At 36.9% G+C, this 17,963-nt stretch overlaps 1 protein-coding gene across 1 annotated transcript in view; it reads right to left on the bottom strand.

Annotated features, from left to right (window-relative positions):
* pcx (pecanex) overlaps window positions 1–17,963 on the bottom strand; it is a 621,557-nt gene that overhangs the window by 233,252 nt on the left and 370,342 nt on the right. The window contains exon 17 of the mRNA XM_090398640.1: window positions 10,523–10,633. Within this exon, the coding sequence (XP_090254766.1) occupies window positions 10,523–10,633 (111 nt within the window). The remainder of the gene's footprint in view (window positions 1–10,522; window positions 10,634–17,963) is intronic.

Below are 17,963 nucleotides of genomic sequence, written 5' to 3' on the forward strand. Positions count from 1 at the left end.
TATTAATTTTTTAATTGTTTCTTCCGGCCACGTGTTAACTGATTTAAGCAGTTCAGTAGTTTTCTTTTTGTTACGTTGCATGGGGTTGTAATTTACCATTTGGTAGGTGTTGTGGTCCGATACCAAATGGTTCATTTTTCAATGTAGGTTGTCCGATTTAAAACAACAGTGCCGTTCCCTTTATCTGCTTTTGTGATAATAATGTGACGGTTATTTTTTAGGGATTTGAGGGCCAGTTTATCCGCTTTGTTTAGGTTGCTGCTTAATTTTTTAGTTGAATTTAGTAAATAGGCAGTTTTCATTCGTATTTTGTCAGCTAAATTGGTGGGGAGGTTTCTTAAACCTCTCTCGATAGGGGCATTTCAGAAAAAATAGACAGAACACTACACAAATATAACATCAAAACCACCTTTAAACCCTCGACAAAATTAAGACACCTACTCAGTTCTTCCACGGATCCCCTGCCACATTTAGCCCACCCATGAGGTTTACAAAATAGATTTCACATGTCACATACCATACATAGGGGAAACAGGGCGAACCATTCCAATCAGAAAGGATGAACACAAACGTCACATAAAATACCTCCATTTTGGAAAAACCGGCCTTTCTGACCATGCGCTCCAAACATACCGCAGAATTGACTGGAAAGGTAACAAGTCCCTACACCGCACCAAAACCTGGTTCGAGCAGAAATTCAAGGAAGCATGTGAAATGCTCAAACATGATCGGAATCTGAATAAAAATGATGGTCTAACAATTCCAAGAATGTGGAGGACCCATCTGCAACCTTTATAGCAACCACGAACAATTCTAGAAGAATCCTAGTAAGTGAGGACTTTAGTGGCCCCAGAGAGATAGGTTAGAGATTTCAGGCTTAATAGGTACGACAGGGATTAGGATAGAAAAATAACAGAATTAACAGAAATAACACATAAAGTAATGACATAGCAATATGGAATGTCAATGAGAAAATGTAACAAATTCACTCATTTAATCTAATCTTTAAAATCAGCCTTAAAAGAATTATATACATTCCTAAGTTATACTACTGACTAGTCTTTCAGAGTGATATATTTTTAATCGTTTACTAATTTCAAATGAGATGGTGTCACTTATAACTTATTTTGTGAATGAATAAATCTATGAAATCTTGAAATTTTCAATATTAATAAAACAGAAACTTTAAAAAAAAAAAAGTAACAGCATTTGTATCTCACACATAAGTCATGCATTAAATTAAAATAAGTCATCTATTAAATATACAAAATTTAATTACCGTTATCCTCTACTAGATCATTATCAGTAACAATAATAAGTTAACTTATAAACAAGGAAAAACTGTGTGAATAAATAACTGGGCCACTATGGGCAGGTGAGGTGTAATAGATAGCCTCTCCTATTATCAATTAATCAGTCATGATCTTTCTCAAATAACGATTAATTGATGGGTTTCCAGGTGGTGAAGAGACTGGTTGTGGTTGACCTTCTGCATCACTTTTCAGAGTACTGAAATGAGAGAAACGGAATGGTAGTTTTATGACTGACTTTGTCTCCCTTTTTAAGTGCAGGTTGGATAAAGGCTTGCTTCCATGCTTTTGGGCTGATGCCAGACAAACACAAACATGACATTGCAACAAGCAATATAGGATGGGTGTTAATTCAGGACCACATGTTTCATGCACAGTTTATCATAGTGCAGTAGGTTCCAAGCAAGAATTTGAAGGAAAAAATTTACGCCTTCTCCTTGGCAGGCATAAACCATGGTAGCATCAAGATGAATCAAGAGAGACTGGAAAAAAAGGAGGGAAGAAATTAGGCTCAACAACCTTAGCAAGAGACTAGAAAGTTAAACTGCTAGTTGAGCAGGGGATAAATGAATTATATTTCATTCTGTTCAATTCTGCTTTGGAATCATTGAAAACAATTTTTACACTTGTTTCAGTCTGTAGTGCAAGCTGAATGAGAAGCTGGAGTTTTTCATTTGAGTCACTGAGCATATACTGAATTTTTACAATGGACTGCAGAGGCACATTTTTTAGATAACCAGTACTCGGACGTTTGCTATGGAGTGCAGAATGAAGGCTCTCATTCCAGTTATTAATTCAGTGTAGATGCCTGGATCTGGATCTGGAGAGCGAATACAATAATCTGACCAAAGAAAAGAGGCATAACGATTTTAGAGGTCATGCCATTTGGCACAACTGTTGCCTTAGGATAGTCTGAGATTGACTGGAAAGAGAACAAAAAGCAGAGTGGGATACTTGGATAAGATTGTGTTTGTTCAGAGTTTCCAAGACTAAAGTAGACATCCACAGTGTAATTTGGAGGGGAGAGCTACACAAGAAAAGGTCCATAGTGTTGGAAGCATGCTGAGGATTGCCTGGTATTCTGATTGGCAGATTTTGGGAGAGATCATGACCGATGGCAGTTAATTCACCGTTTCTTCCCCATTATGGATGTTAACACGTTCGCTGCCAACTACGAGTATACTTGTAGTTGGTATATGAGCCACACAAGCCAGCTACGAGTATATTCGTATGACGCTTACCACCGGCAACAAGATTACCTGTACTGACCTCGAAGAAGTGAAATTGCTAGGCGTACGGGAACAAACTATGATGAAGTAGTGTGGCAGCGAACGTGTTAAGGTTCCTGGAAGACAATCTCACAATTTGGGTAATTAGTTTGTGTAAAATCGAATTTTAGCAATAAAAATTTAATAAAGGGCAGTGGGATTGTTAGAGGAAGATAAAGGTGACAAAAAAGCCAGGTGGTGGGCATTAAATTCACCAAGGAAGGTAAATTGACTATTAGGGTAGTCAAATTAAAAAGCAAATAAAGATTGAAGAATAACAGAAAGAAAGAAAATCACAATTTCAGAACTTTTTTTTTAGGTGGGGGGGATAAGGAGAGCAGATGAATGATCCATAATAATGAGGGTAAGGAAATCTTAAGTCAAACAAAGGAAAAAAAAAATTCAAGATTAGGCAAGGAATATAAGCATACAGTATAAAACTAAACTGTCCAAAACTACACTATATAAGATAGTTCCATCACATATAGGTGGTGCCAAGAGCGAAGTAGCAAATTACAGACCAATTAGTATCTCTGGAGTGGTGGTTAAAGTATTGGAAAAGTTGGTTAAAAGTAAAATTCAGGAATGGGCGAATAAGAATATGATACTTTATAGGGGCTACATGGCTTTGTAAAAGGTAAGTCCTTGGTAATTTTATTCATATTTTATAATAAGGTGACAGCAAAATTGGATAAAGGAAATAACTACACCATGATACTGCTTTGCAAAGGCATTTGACAGAATCCCACCCACATGGAAAACTGTTACATAAGTTGGAGCAAATGGCAATGGATATGAGGCTGGTGGCATGGACAGAGGGGTGCTTGATAGACAGACACCAGAGGGTGGTATGGCGGAGTGGAATCAAGGCGAATGAAGGCGACTAGTGGAGTGACTGAGGGGTTTGAACATTAATCACTTTGAATATTAATGATACAGCAGAAGATTTGAAGGCAGACATTCAGTTTTGCCGAGGATATCTTAATCAGTCAATATCTGGGGGGGGGATGGTAGATAGAGATTTGAAATTCAGAGGACATATTGCAAAAGTTGGCAAAATAGCTCGGAGGATTACTTGAATGCTGAAGAGCACACTGACAAGTAAAAATAGGGAGGTTATTATCCTTCTTTATAAGACTATGATTTGGCCACATGCTAACTACTGTGAACAGATTTGGTCACCTGCGTTTCTTGGGGATCAGAAGGTGGTGAAGAGGATTCTGAGTGACCAAGCTAGTGTTGAGTTTGAATGCAGAGTTTAGCTGACAGGCAGAGAAGAATATATTATAAAGATATTCTAGATATCTGGAGTAATTACTTTGTAAGGCTGCTAAATTAAGCAAGCAGTATAAGCACTTTGGTAGAAAACTCCCAACAGGAATGCAGTAAGGAATATATATCCATACTTGAATAAAGCAAAAACTGGTGAGATCTTTCTGAGCAATAAATACAAAATGTTATATTCAGGCAATGACAACAGAAAAGAGGGAGTAGCCATAGTATTCAACACTAAATATGAGGCTAATCTTCTTGAATGGCAGGCAATTTCAAGTAGTGATGTGGGCAAATATCAGAATAGGGAACTGGACAATGAGACTCATTTGTGCCTATGGTTCAAAAGAAGGTTCTGCTAAAGTAGAAGTGGAGGAATTTTTTGAGGCTTTAGAGCAAGGGTCGCCAAACTTCTTTGACCGTCGACCCCCTTCAGGAGTTTCTTGACTTTTTATCGACCCTCTCTATTTTACTATTATGTAATTATAATAGGACAAGCAAAAAAGAAGGTTATGTGCATTTGTAGATTGTTTATCTTATAGTTACAGTGTTTATTGTATGCATAATATAGTATATATTATTATATTGGCTTAACGTCAAAGGGATACGTTTTTGTTTTTGACATTCTTCTTAACATTACATATTTTATAGGAGGGATAAATAATATATAAAACATATTTATATAAAACCACCGACGTCACTTCATTGGTAAATACGTCATTTTGGCCTACTTGATTGGCCTCCGTAACTATTTTCATGACCTTGCTCCATCTTACAGGTCCTATTCATGTCACTGTTCCCACAATTCCCTCTTAATTGCGTTCTCATTCAGGATGGAGGTAATCCAAGTTAACTGAATTAAATATTACCCGTACAATGATGTCTTATATTTTTCTATCGACCCCTGGGGGGGGGGTCGATATTGACCACTTTGGCGACCACTGCTTTAGAGAAAGCAACTGCACAATGAAAAATGAAAAGCTGGTCCTTTGGAGATCTAAATAGCAAAGCAGGAAATGATTGTCAGACATACAAAAATATTTTCGGAAAATTTGGAGAAAACAGCAAAGCTAATAATAATGGCAAATACTTATTGGATTTCTGCTCAGGACAAGAAGAGGCAAGGAATAAGAAACGTCTCATCGACTATATTATTGTGGATAGTGATGTTTTCTCCCTGGTGCAGGACACCAGAGTGTACAGAGGATTTGAAATTGGAAGTGATCACCATTTATTCTTGAACAGGATAAAATTGAATTCCATATTGAAAAGAATAACATGTAAGAAAGTTTTAAAGCAAATACAAGTTGAGCAGCTCTCAGATGTGAACTGTAGACTAAAATACAAAAATATTTTTTAAGAAAGAGTTTGAGAACAGGAACCAAACCTTGGAGATTCAGTGCCAAGCCTTAAAGAAAACATTGATTGATTCAGCCAGAGAGGCATGCAGTGAGGTTGTCTGCAAGGATAGAAAAATCAGAGCTCCATGGTGGACACAAAGTTAAGGAGGCAGTGAAGGAAAAGAAAAAGCGTATCAAAAGTTCCTGGCAAAAAAAATCAGCTTGTGCTCTTAGAAAATACAGAGGCAAATGTAAGAAAGCTAAACACTGTGTAAAACTAGCTAAACAAAAGTCATGGGTAGACTTTGGTAAGAACATAGAAAATGAATATCAAGAAGGTGGCAAGATATTCTGGAGGTTGTCAAAAAAGCTCAGAAATGGAGGAAAGAGTGATGATAAAGAAGGAATTAGAGATGATAAAGGTGATATGAAAACTGGAGGAAAAAAAAGATATCTTTGAAGTATGGAGTAATTACTTCGAAAAATTGCTAAATGAAACTAGCAATGATGATAGCACAGTGATAAAAAACACTGACCAAGTATGCAATCAGGAATACATATCCATACTTGAAGTAGAAAAAGCCATCAAAAGTTTGAAATGTGGAAAGGCAGCTGGAGTAGATGATATCTGACCAGAAATGCTCAAGTATGGAGGTATAAAAGTCTTACAGTGCTGCACTGCACAGTTCAGAGGGCCTGAACAGAGGGATGAATTACAGATGATTGGAGTAGAGCTTTCATAGTACCCATATATAAAAAGGGAAATAAAACAATGTGAGAATTACAGAGGTATTTCTCTAGTTAGTGTTCCTGGTAAGATTTATGCAAGTATACCTGAGAAACGGTTGAGAAGAGTTGTGAAAGAAAAGCTGTCAGAATCATATCTTCACTTTACGACAAATAGTTGAGAAATCATGGGAATATAACATAGATCTGCATTTAAGTTTTGTAGATTTGGAAAAATCATATGACAAGGTGCCAAGAGAGAAGCTATTCAAAACACTACAGTTGTATGATATCAGTGGGGCATTATATCAAGCAATATGTAATCTTTATTTGAGTTGTAAGTCAGCAGTTAGAACTGAAGGAATACAGGAAGGTGGTTTAATGTTAAATCTGATGTGAGACAAGGATGTACATTATCCTCTCTGTTATTCATTATCTATATGGATCACATTATGAAGGAAAGTGGTATTAAATCTGATATCAAAATTGGAAATGTTAATGTTAGCTGTTTGCTTTATGCGGACGATGTTTTTTTATACTTCTAAATAAATCCGCTACAAGTCTGAAAGATTCCCTGACTAAATTGAATAACTGTTGTAACAGATATGGTATACGGGTCATCAATAATAAGACAAAGACAATGAAAATAGGCAGAAGCATTGAAAATATGAACTGCATTGTGAATGGAGAACCTATAGAAAGAGTATAACATTTCAGCTACTTAGGCAAGATTTTTAGTGAAGATGGTAAATTAAATATGGAAATAGACAACAGTATGGTAGGAAGTCAACTGAATAAATTTATATGGATTAAGAGAGAAATTAGTCAAAACACTAAATTAGCTGTACACAAGACAATGTTCAAACTAGTTTTAACTTTTGGATCTGAGAGCTGGGTTAAAAGTAAAGCACTTGACCAAAGACTGCAGATATAAAAGTACTGAGAAAGATTAGGGGCAAGAACAGATGGCATCAATGGCAATATCATATTAAAAACGAGGATATTAGGAAAGAACTTGACATTGTTAGCATTCAGGAATATGTTAGCAGAGCTAATCTCAGGTGGTATGATCACTTAAGAAGAATGGGAGAGGAAAGATTAGCAAAACAAATGTTCTCTGCCAGGTTGGTAGGAAAAAGATCCTGAGGAAGACCAAGATATAGGTGGATTGATATGGTAAAAAGCGCTGTTCAGCATTGTTACCATATCAATGGTAACAATGCTGAACCTTGACAGGTAACAGATTGATTTTGAGGAAAACTGTAGATAGGAAGTTAGTAATGATATAAATTTTTCATGTAGTACTATCATAATATCCTGTACACCCCTTGAAGAAACATGTCAGGAATTTGATGGTGATGATGATTGAAGCAGAAAAAGTCATTAAAAACCTGAAATGTGGAAAGACAGCTGGAGTAGATTAAATTTGACTGAAATGCCCAAATATGGAGATAAATTTTTTGATTTACAGTGGCTACATTGCATAAATCAGAAGGCCAGTCTGATCAGAGGGTCGAATTCCAGATGATTGCAGCAGAATTCTCATAGTACCATCTATAAAAAGGGAAATAAACTGAATGCAAGAATGTGTGAGGTTGTCAAGATCAGATTTTCACTTTAAGATAAATCACTAAGAAATTGTGGAAATATGTCAAGGATCTGTACTTTAGTTGTGCAGATCTGGAAAAGGCATATGACATGGTGCCCAGAGAGAAGCTTTTCAAAATATTTCAATTATATGGAATGAATGGAACAATATGAAACATCTGCATAGGAAGAGTGCAAGACCCAAGGTTCTGTGAGGCATGCATTTGACTGCATGCCTCACAGAACCTTGCATATGCACTTCGCCAACATCCGTAGCTTCAACTCCAACCTTAATATTGTCCACTAACATCTGCAGTCTACCAAATCCCCACTTACTATTTTTAGCACAAAATGAAATTTCACCTCCTCCCAGCACTATCCATCTCAACCTTCCAAACTACACATGGTTAACTCCTTTCGATGTAAGAGTGGCATCTGCACATATACCCCCTGTGACATGCCTGCCAGAGAGCACCTAACCTAGAATTACCCAACTTTGATCTTCTTTGGTTGAAAATATCCCTTCCCCACTCAAGGCAAATTCATCTGCTGTCTCTTTCACACTCCTAATGCCACCAACCACTCTAAGCTGTAATTTCTTCTCCTTAAAAATTTATATTTTCCAGTCCGACTCTCCTAACAGAGAAATCATCCTCCTAGAAGATTTTAATGCCTATAACATCAACTGGCTTTTCTCCTCCAGTTGTATATGGATCTTGCAGGGAGAGATGCTGAAACATTTGCCATCCCTAACGACCTTACACAATTTGTCCACATGCCAACCAGAATACCAGATAACCTGAACCACTCCTCAAATACCCTAGATCTCTTCCTTACCGTAGTGAGTCCCTTGGGTAATTTTGATCACAATCTGGTGCTCATCTCCTCCCCTAAGCAATAACATTTACACAGTCACTCCCACAAAAGAGTAGTTTGGCATTATAACAGTGCCAAGTGGGAGAGCCTCTGAAACTATTACGCTTCATTCCCATGGTTGGACTATTGTTTCCAGTCTTCCAATCCAAACATATGTACCAAACGTATCACTATCACCAAAATAATCCTCACTGGCATGGAAACATACATTCCCTACACTTCTCTGAATTGCTGTCCCCTATCTAAACCTTGGTTCTCCGAAAGATGTACCAAGGCTGTAAAAATGAAAAATCAAGCATACCACAGCTGACCCAAATCAAGAACTCCATCCACCTTCAATGCTTATACTGAAGCCTGAAACAAATGCAAGAAAACTATCAATGCTTCTAAAACAGAATTTGAATGAGCAAAAAGCAGGAAACTTGCAGCCTGCCCAAATGGCAGCTGTGCCTTTTGGTCTCTTGCAAAAAGCAATTGGTCGTAACCTTTGCCCTACACGATTCCCCCCCCCCTCATTGTACCCAGATGGCTCTATTGCATTATCACTAACAGAAAGCTAATCTTCTGGCTTCACACTTTACAACCATTACACTTCATAATACAGGAATCACGATCAGAAGGTCAAATTCCAGATGACTGGGAGTAGAGCTCTCATTGTATCAATCTATAAAAGTAGAAATAAAATAACGTGAGAATTACAGAGAAATTTCCCTACTGAGCATTGTTCCTGGTAAGACTTCTGAAAGGTATACTTCAGAAGTTTTTTTTGTTAAATTTAATTCAAAATATTAGATTTAAGCTGCTGCAAATACAAATGTCAGAATTACAGACTTATGCCTCCTGAGTTAATATTTGAAATTTTTGTGCTGAAAAAATATAATACTAAATTCTAAGGTGACAAAATAGTCACATTCAGCCATTAGCTCTTATTCTAAGTTTAAAATAGTTCCTGTTAGTTACCAACAACTGAAACTGCAACTGATGGAGAAAGGAGAGGGTAAATCAAGGATTAATTAAAGTGCTGTGGGGGAGGAAATGATGATCCAAGAGACCCAATTAAACCTTCATTAGAGATAAAACAAAGAAGGTACACTTTCCTTACTGAATGCCCAATACTTTTTTTAAGGATCAAAAGCTGTAATAATCTTTTTTGGAATTTCTTTTACATATGTTTTCTAAGCAGTACTAAAAACAATTTGTGGTCATACACATAAGAATATTCATAGGGCCTGTGTAGCCCCATAGAAGTGATGTTTGCACTTATAGTAGGCTGCACGAAGAAAGCAGTTCCCAGTTCAAATCTAGTCACTGATTACAGGAAGTTTTTCTAATCTTCTTTTTTTTTTTTTTTTGATCAATTCCCAATCAAGCATGAGCAAGCAAGTTTTTTCTCCAAGAAACTCAGGTTTTTCAGCCTATGAACTGAAGAAAACTGATTGTAGAACTAACACTATTTCAGACAAATATCCTGTGTTAGGGTTAGAGATAATGAGATGGCAACCCTTGTCTTCCTCTCTTTGCTGAATACTGCTTATAATTAGTGATAGCTGTGGGCCAGCTATCTCTGACTGGCTATATGTGGAGATTGAATGCCCCCCCTTCAGTCTCCAAAAGTTAGATAGATTGATTTGATATCATTTGATTGATCCAGAATTTCACCAGAATTCCACAATTTTCACTAGAGGTGAAATTCTGGAGAGATAATTGAATTCTGTTTATTATTTAGATCAACTGAAAATTCTAATTTTTCTACCTGAAATAGAGAAAAATTAGCCAGCCAGGTTGGCTGAGTGGCTAGCATATCTGCTCTCCAGCCAAAAGGCTGCAGGTTTGAATCCCCTGTGGGCATGGATGTTGTGATTGTCTGTGAAAGTAGTAGCGGTGGGCAATATATAGCATTTGTGTAGATGATGTGGTTTGCTGTAGTTGGTGGATTGAGTGGTGGAGACGGAGAGTTGTGGAGTGGGTGCCCTCCCTTAATAAGTCTTTGCACTCCTTGGAGGTGTCATAATAATAATAAAATTACATTTACCCCAAAACAACATTAGTTGCTAAATTAAGAAAAATAAAGAATAAAAAAATGCAACCTTTTAACTAATTGTTCTTTTCAGTAAACACCGCACAATAATTTTTCTTCTCTTACCTGTTCCACCAAAAAAATGAATATCAACTTGCTCTAACAAGTATATAAGGAATGTGTTTACTTGGGGAAGAAGACCAAGACTGAAGATCAGTGGAAAGAAGAGCACAAAAACTGAAATGAAATATTAGATAAATGGAGTAATATAATGAACTTATTTCATACTGATAATTGCTAGGACAAATCCTCAAAATATACATTAAGTATAAATTTTAAATAAAAAGAATAAAAAATTTCAGGTTTAAATTATAATAACATTTCATTATCTATCAATAAATTAACAGTTATCACTACCTAGAATAAAATCTAATGAAATCTAGAATTTCAATTTATATATCCATCTCTTCAAAGAAGGAAGGATATATAAATAAATTGAAATATAGTAATCCTTCAATTATATGATTTCAAAGAAACAAACCTTAAATTAACTGATGGTTAAATGGGTGTGTCAAATGACTTCTAGTATAGCACCCATGTAAATGCATCTTTAGTTATCAAACCCTTCAATTATCTCACCAGAACATTGAAAGACTGGATATCTAATCACAATGGGAGAGCAAATTGCTCTTCAACTGTGATTGGGTATTCTTATACTGCATTAACATCATGAACATTGTTGTTATCACAACAATCAAAAATAGAAATATATTTTAGTATACATACTGAAGAAATTTTATTTTGTCTAATTAATTTTACCATTACAACAGTCACAATGAAAAACCAAAATTTAGATGATTCCAAATTTTAATGGGAACTACAAATTTCATTAAATTCTATCTAATTCATGCTATTATTATTATTATCATCACTGTCATCAATTCAAATCGTTTTGACAATTTTTTTTAATAGCAATACAGCTGAAACAAAATCAAACCCCATGTTCTACTGTACAACCCTACATTCCAGCCAGAAGATATTTTACTGTATAAAATTAAAAAAATACTCTCTTCTTCCCCCCCCCCCATGAGTTAACAGAAATACAGTTTTTTTTTTTTTTTTTAAATCCAAAATGAGAGTACCTAAAGGAAAACCAACCCAATAGCTGCAGTCTGTGATTAACTCACTCAATGCTAGGAGAGAAGAAAAGTTACCCCCAACACACACAAGATTTTTATATCTATTTTTTTTTTTTAAACTTTTCTGCATATATATAATGTGAGAGAATTTGTCCAATGTGATGTGTGTGGAATGTATGCATTCCCGAATGAGGCTGGAGTTTAGATTGAAAGTGATAGTGGTGGGAGAATGTGCAGAAAGTGTAAGCAAAGTGAGGAGTTGAATTATGTGTTAGGTTGTGAGACAGCTATGGTTGAAGAAAGCCAGAATGTGAGTGAAAATAGTGGCTTAATAGGGAATTGATGGCAATGAGAGCGATGATCTAAGAAAGAGTAAGAGCAACTATACAGAGAGAGAAAATGGTTTGAATGATAAAAAAAATGAGGAATTATTTGTAGGGAGTGAGATCGCTAGGTTGTGTGCAGTGATACAAAATGTGCAGCGACAATTAGAGCACCTGCAAAACTCTTTCCGGAGTGATTCGGCTAACATAAATAACCAGCGTAAGAGTGGGCAAGTTTCTGAAATGAAGGAAAGAGTGTTGTATGGTGACTCGTTATTAAGAGGAGTGATAGATGGGAGTATAACTAAATCGTACTTAACTTTGCGAAATTTAAGGATGTAAGTGAGAGTATTAGAGTGCAAAAACAGAGGGAGAAAGAATTAATAATTGTGGCGGGTACGAATGAATTGAAAGGTGATAAATTTTTTATGAGAGAGGACTTGAAAGTATTGTTAAAGGTAGCGAAAGAAAAGAGTGACAGAGTTAGAATGGTGAGTCTGTTGCCGCAGTATGACAGAGAGGAGTTTAGAAGGAGGGCCATAATCGCAAATGACATTATGCGCAGGTTATGCAGACGGTGTGGTGTGGAATTTGTGGACGTGCGGAATGAGTTTGATGGGCGAAAGGACTTATACAAGATGGATGGCCTGCATTTGAATGGACTTGGTGTGCAAAGACTGGAAAAAGTGTTGCTGAATGAAGTGAAAATGGATGTGCAGAACCAGGGAAACTAGAACTACCAAGGATGGAGGGGGGGAGTGGATATGCAGACATCAGTGAGACAGTTGAGTGTAAAAATGTATATAATGTACCCGAGCCAGCACTAAGGACAAAAAATGGGAATGGGACATTTAGAATAATGCATCAAGATAGGGGTGGGACAAAGGGATCACTGCATTTCATGTATACTAATGCCAGGAGTATTAGGAACAAGAAGGAAGAATTTTTGGCCTGGATTGGCTCTTCCTGGCCAGGTTATTGGCATTAGTGAAACATGGCTGACAAAAGATGATATAGTTAGTGGGATAGAATGTGTAGGTTATAGTGTTTAGGAGGGACAGAGAGAATAAAATGGGGGGAGGGGTGTTATTGATGATAGCTGATGAACTGCAGCCAAGGAAAATTGAAGTTGTATTGCAGGATAGTGAAAGGAGCTCATCTGAGGCTATTTGGTGTGAGATTGAGACTGGCAGAATAAAATATACAGTTGGGTGCTGCTATAGACCAGGTGTTGGAATAGATGGTGGAGTTAGTATGCATAAACAAATTGATGAAATGAGTGGAAGGAGGGTAATTATTATGGGGGATTTTAATTATGGTAACATTGATTGGAAGGAGGAGAGGACACATGTGAGGAAGGAAATGGATTTTATTCAATTATTAAGGGATAACTATCTGAGACAGCATGTAATTGAAAATACTAGGGGTGTGAGAGTGCTTGACCTGGCAATAACATCTCACAATTTGACTGTAATGAATATGACCATGCTGCCACCTATTGGTGAGAGTGATCATAAGGTCTTAACCTGGGAGGCGGCTAAAGGTGTGGAATTTTTGATTAAGACAGGGTATATGTGGAATTACCGTGCTGGCAAGTATGACAAGCTTAGGAGATTGCTTGGATCGGTGCCATGGCATGTACAACTGCAAGGGCTGGATGTCAATAGAGCATGGGAAGTGGTCAAGGAGCATTTACAGGAGGCTATGGCTGATTGTATACCTAGGGTCTGAATAGTAAAACAAGTAGGGGTTAAATGGATGAATAACACCATTAAGCTTGAGCTGCAAAAAAAGAAACAACTGTGGAGGGAATTTAAAGAAAGGGGTGACCTGCAGGCACAAGAACGGTATAAAGTGCAGGCCAGAAGGGTAACAAGTGTGGTAAAAACAGCAAAAGCTGATTATGAAAGGAAACTAGCTATGCAAGCAAAAGAGAATCCCAAACAGTTCTTTCAATATGCTGCAAGCAAGAAAAAAACTGTACATGGCAAAATGATTTTAAGGAATGACGATGGTAAGGAGGTCACTGAACCAGTCGATATAGTGGAGTTACTGAGCGCGCACTTTGCAAAAGTATATCATCCAGGTGGTGACATTGAAAAAATGAAGGAACCATTAGTTTATATGGGAATTGTGATGAATGAAGTGGAGGTGAATAGTCTATTACAGAACCTTAATGTGAATACATCTGTGGGATTGGATGGTATACCGGCACGGGTCTTGCGTGAAGCGGCTAAGGAATTATCAGTGCCCTTGACCATGTTGTTTAATCTGAGTCTCGGGTCTGGTTTAGTCCCGAAGGCATGGAAAGAGGGGAAAATAGTTTCACTGCATAAAGGAGGATCCAAGACTATGGTTGCAAATTACCGACCGATCAGCATATCAGGAGTTGTTGTCAAGGTCTTGGAGAAAGTAGTCAAGAGAAAAATACAGGAATGGATTGATGAAAATGAGATACTGTACACGGGACAGCATGGCTTTGTAAAGGGTAGATCATGCCTGAGTAACTTGCTCAAGTTTTATAAAAAGGTGATGGCTGAACTGGATAAGGGAAATGGGTTTACAGTGATACTGCTGGACCTGGCAAAAGGCATTTGACAGGATACCACATGGAATTCTAATCCGTAAACTACAACATATGGGAATGGATATAGGGTTGGCGAGATGGATAGGTGGGTGGTTGATGGAGAGATATCAAAGAGTGGTTTATTCAGGAGTGGAGTCCAAAAGACGGCCTGTGACTAGTGGGGTGCCGCAGGGTTCTGTTCTTGGACCACTGGTGTTTAATCTGTTCATTAACGATATAGGGAAGGATCTAAGTGGAACAGTTCATTTGTTCGCTGATGATGCAAAGTTGGGGAGGGCAATAGTGAATGCAGAAGATGTCAAAGTCTTGCAGAATGACTTAGATAGATTGGAGTTCTGGGCTAAGGAGAATGGATGTCAATTTAATGTGACAAAATGTAAGGTTATGCATTTTGGGGTGAAAAGATTAGCAGCAGTATACCACATGGGTGGAACTGTACTCCAAGAGATTGATGAGGCCAGGGACTTGGGAGTGTTGGTGGATAGGGAGATGAAGTTTAGGGGGCACATTGCGAAAGTAGCTAAATCAGCTCATCAACTCACTTGGTTGTTGAAAAATACCTTAACGAGCAGAGACAAGCAAGTTATTGTACCTCTGTACCGAGCCTTGATAAGACCTCATCTTGACTACTGTGCCCAGATTTGGTCACCTAGGTTTCTTGTTGATGGGGAGGAAGTGGAGAGGATCCAGAGGCGAGTGACTAAGATGATAGCAGGTCTATGGAATGAACCATATGAGAACAGGTTGAAGATTTGTGGGTTGCAGAAACTGGTTGATAGGCAGAAAAGGGGAGATATGATTGAGACATTCAAATTGCTAAAAGGATTCTATAAGATTAATTCAGAGGATATTTTTCAGATCAGGACTGGTGGTGGGAGAACTAGGGGACACCTATGGTTAGCAGTGGTGTTAGAGCTGGGTTCTTTACTTTTAGAGTGGTAAATGAGTGGAATAAACTGCCAGAGTCTGTTGTGGGTGCTATGACAGTGAGCGAGTTCAAGGCAAGGTATGATAGATACTGTGAGAATGTCGTATAGTTGTGTGGACATGATGTTTAGGGCCTCCCTCGATGAGTCTAAGGACTCCCTGGAGTAACCCGAAAATAATAATAATAATAATATTTTCTCTAAATATATTTCCAGTTTTGTTTGTAAGACAAAAACCAGAATGCCTGAAAGGAAACCAACCTGAGAGCTCCTATCCAGGATGAATTTACTATGTACTGAGAGAGGAAGTTAAAAAAAATATATAAAAAATTAGGTTTGTATATATTGATTCATAGCTTTCATCTTTCAACTCTTTCATTCTCTTGGAATTTTTGTTTTAAGAAAAGTTTATTTTTTATTTTATTTCTCTGCATATATCTTCTTCATCCTCCATCTATATACTACTGGATAGATTCATCCATAAATTTCTGACTGTCTCTGCTCTTAACTCATGGCCATCATCTTATGCAAAACCTTTGTAGATCATCCCTCCATCTCGTTTCATGGCAAACTTTCCTTCTCTTGGTATCCATTCAGTGTTTAATTTTATCAATCTTTCATCTGTTAATATGGCCAGCCCACCTATCTCCATTTACATGCTTTACAACACTTCACAATATCCTCTACTCCAATGATTTTGAGTCTATTCCAATTCTATCCAAATTTAGTATATGCGGCATTCTTCCCTCACATATGTAAACACTGGAATAATGACCATATCAACTAGCTTTCTTTTTAAATATACAAGTAAATTGCCTAACAGATAATCTTTATGCAGCAAAACTGCTTTGCTTCCTGATGATTCTTCTAAATATCTTTGTTTTTCCTTAAAGCTAACTAATTGCCCAACGTAATTAGAACTAATCACTGCTATCAGAACTGAATATTTATATTTTCCTCTCCAATCAGTTCTGATAGCAGTGCCCTAACTACCAAATTTAATCATATTCACAACATTTTCTTAGCCAATGGCTACAATCACCAAAAAATATTAAACCTTGTAATCACAACCCTACCCATTCAGAGCAGATTACTCAAAATCTCTTGCCATTTCATATATCCAGGACACATCCAAAAAACTGGCAGAAATCCTAAAGAAATACAACCTCACAACCACTTACAGACTACACCACAGCAAATACAAATATGATAGGCTATTCCTCGAATCTGCATCAGTCCTAAGAAACTTTCCAAACCTCAGCAAATTTTGGTGCATAAGACTATCCCAAATTTGGGAAGTACTCATCCTGAGATCTTCTGTCCAACAGCCATGACCACCCAATTCAGTCCACAATGGGGGGACACCGTTTATGACTATAAGGCCAGACTTTTTTTTGCCCTTTTTTTTTCAGCGTCATTTGTTCAATGTTAGTGTCTGTATGTTCAGGGATCAGAAAAAAACATTGTTTTTTCTGATCCCTGATGATGGCAATGTAAAGTTGCTGAAATATAACAAAGCATTCATTAAAGTTATTAGAATATATATTTTAATATACGTTATTTCCTGAATAATAATAGTTATGAGTGACCAACGCATAGGCCTGTCTACCAGAAAAACAAAGACTAGTCATTATGAATGCTACATGCCAGAACAAAGACATGCTTATCATAGAGCAAACACAAAAGAAATAAGAAAGTCAAACTGACTATATTATTACTGACAGCAATATCTTCAGGTGGTCCAAGACACAAGAATTTACTAGATTCAATGGCCCAATCTGAAAGTCAATGAAAGCATGAAAAGACAGAAAAAATAAGACATCAATAATGGAATCAAGAAGTTAAAGCAGTAATCTATAACAAAATTATGAAAAGAAAAAATAAAACTGAATGTAGTAATTATAAATAAATTTTCCTACTTAATCTCCTAGAGTAAATCAATGTAAGCTTAAGTAAGAAGAGACTAAGAAAAATTTTGGAGACAAACTTTAGAAAGGATCAACCTTGAGTTCAAGTTAAACAGGGATTTTTGATTAGATTTTTATTTAAACAAATAATTGAGAAATCACAAGGAAAATAACGATGATTCTATTAAGGCTTTATCAATCTAAAAAGACACGTCACAGAGGTCAGGTGTTCTAGGTGAGGTGGGGGGTTACATTTAAAGGAAAAATCAATAGTCAGGATGAATAAGAAGGTTATAGGCATAAGACAACATCTGAACACTATTTTCACTGTTACTAGAAAAAGATTTACAAGGTGGTTCTGCAGGATACTGAAGTTCTGTGGAGATTCAGGATGTTCCATGAAATTTGATATCCTCTGTTGTTCATGCATAACATGTATTCACAACAATACCTAAGAAACCACTCACCTGCATACTCAAGGGAAATGGGATTTAGGGTTCTGATAGTGAAAAAAGTTTGAAAATGGCTGATCTCGATGGTTTATGTACTGTTTAGGAATAGAATATTCACCCTGATATCAGAATCAAACATATAAAGTTCAGTTCGTTCCTCTATGCAAGTGGTGCTTTTTTAAACTGAAGTCTCAGTAACTAAAACACTGCTTTAATGAAGCTAAATTCAGCAC

The sequence above is a fragment of the Typopeltis vanoorti genome, chromosome 10 (genome assembly GCF_054136105.1).
Source record: "Typopeltis vanoorti isolate ZY-2024b chromosome 10, IOZ_Tvanoo_1.0, whole genome shotgun sequence".
Lineage (NCBI taxonomy): Eukaryota > Metazoa > Arthropoda > Arachnida > Uropygi > Thelyphonidae > Typopeltis > Typopeltis vanoorti.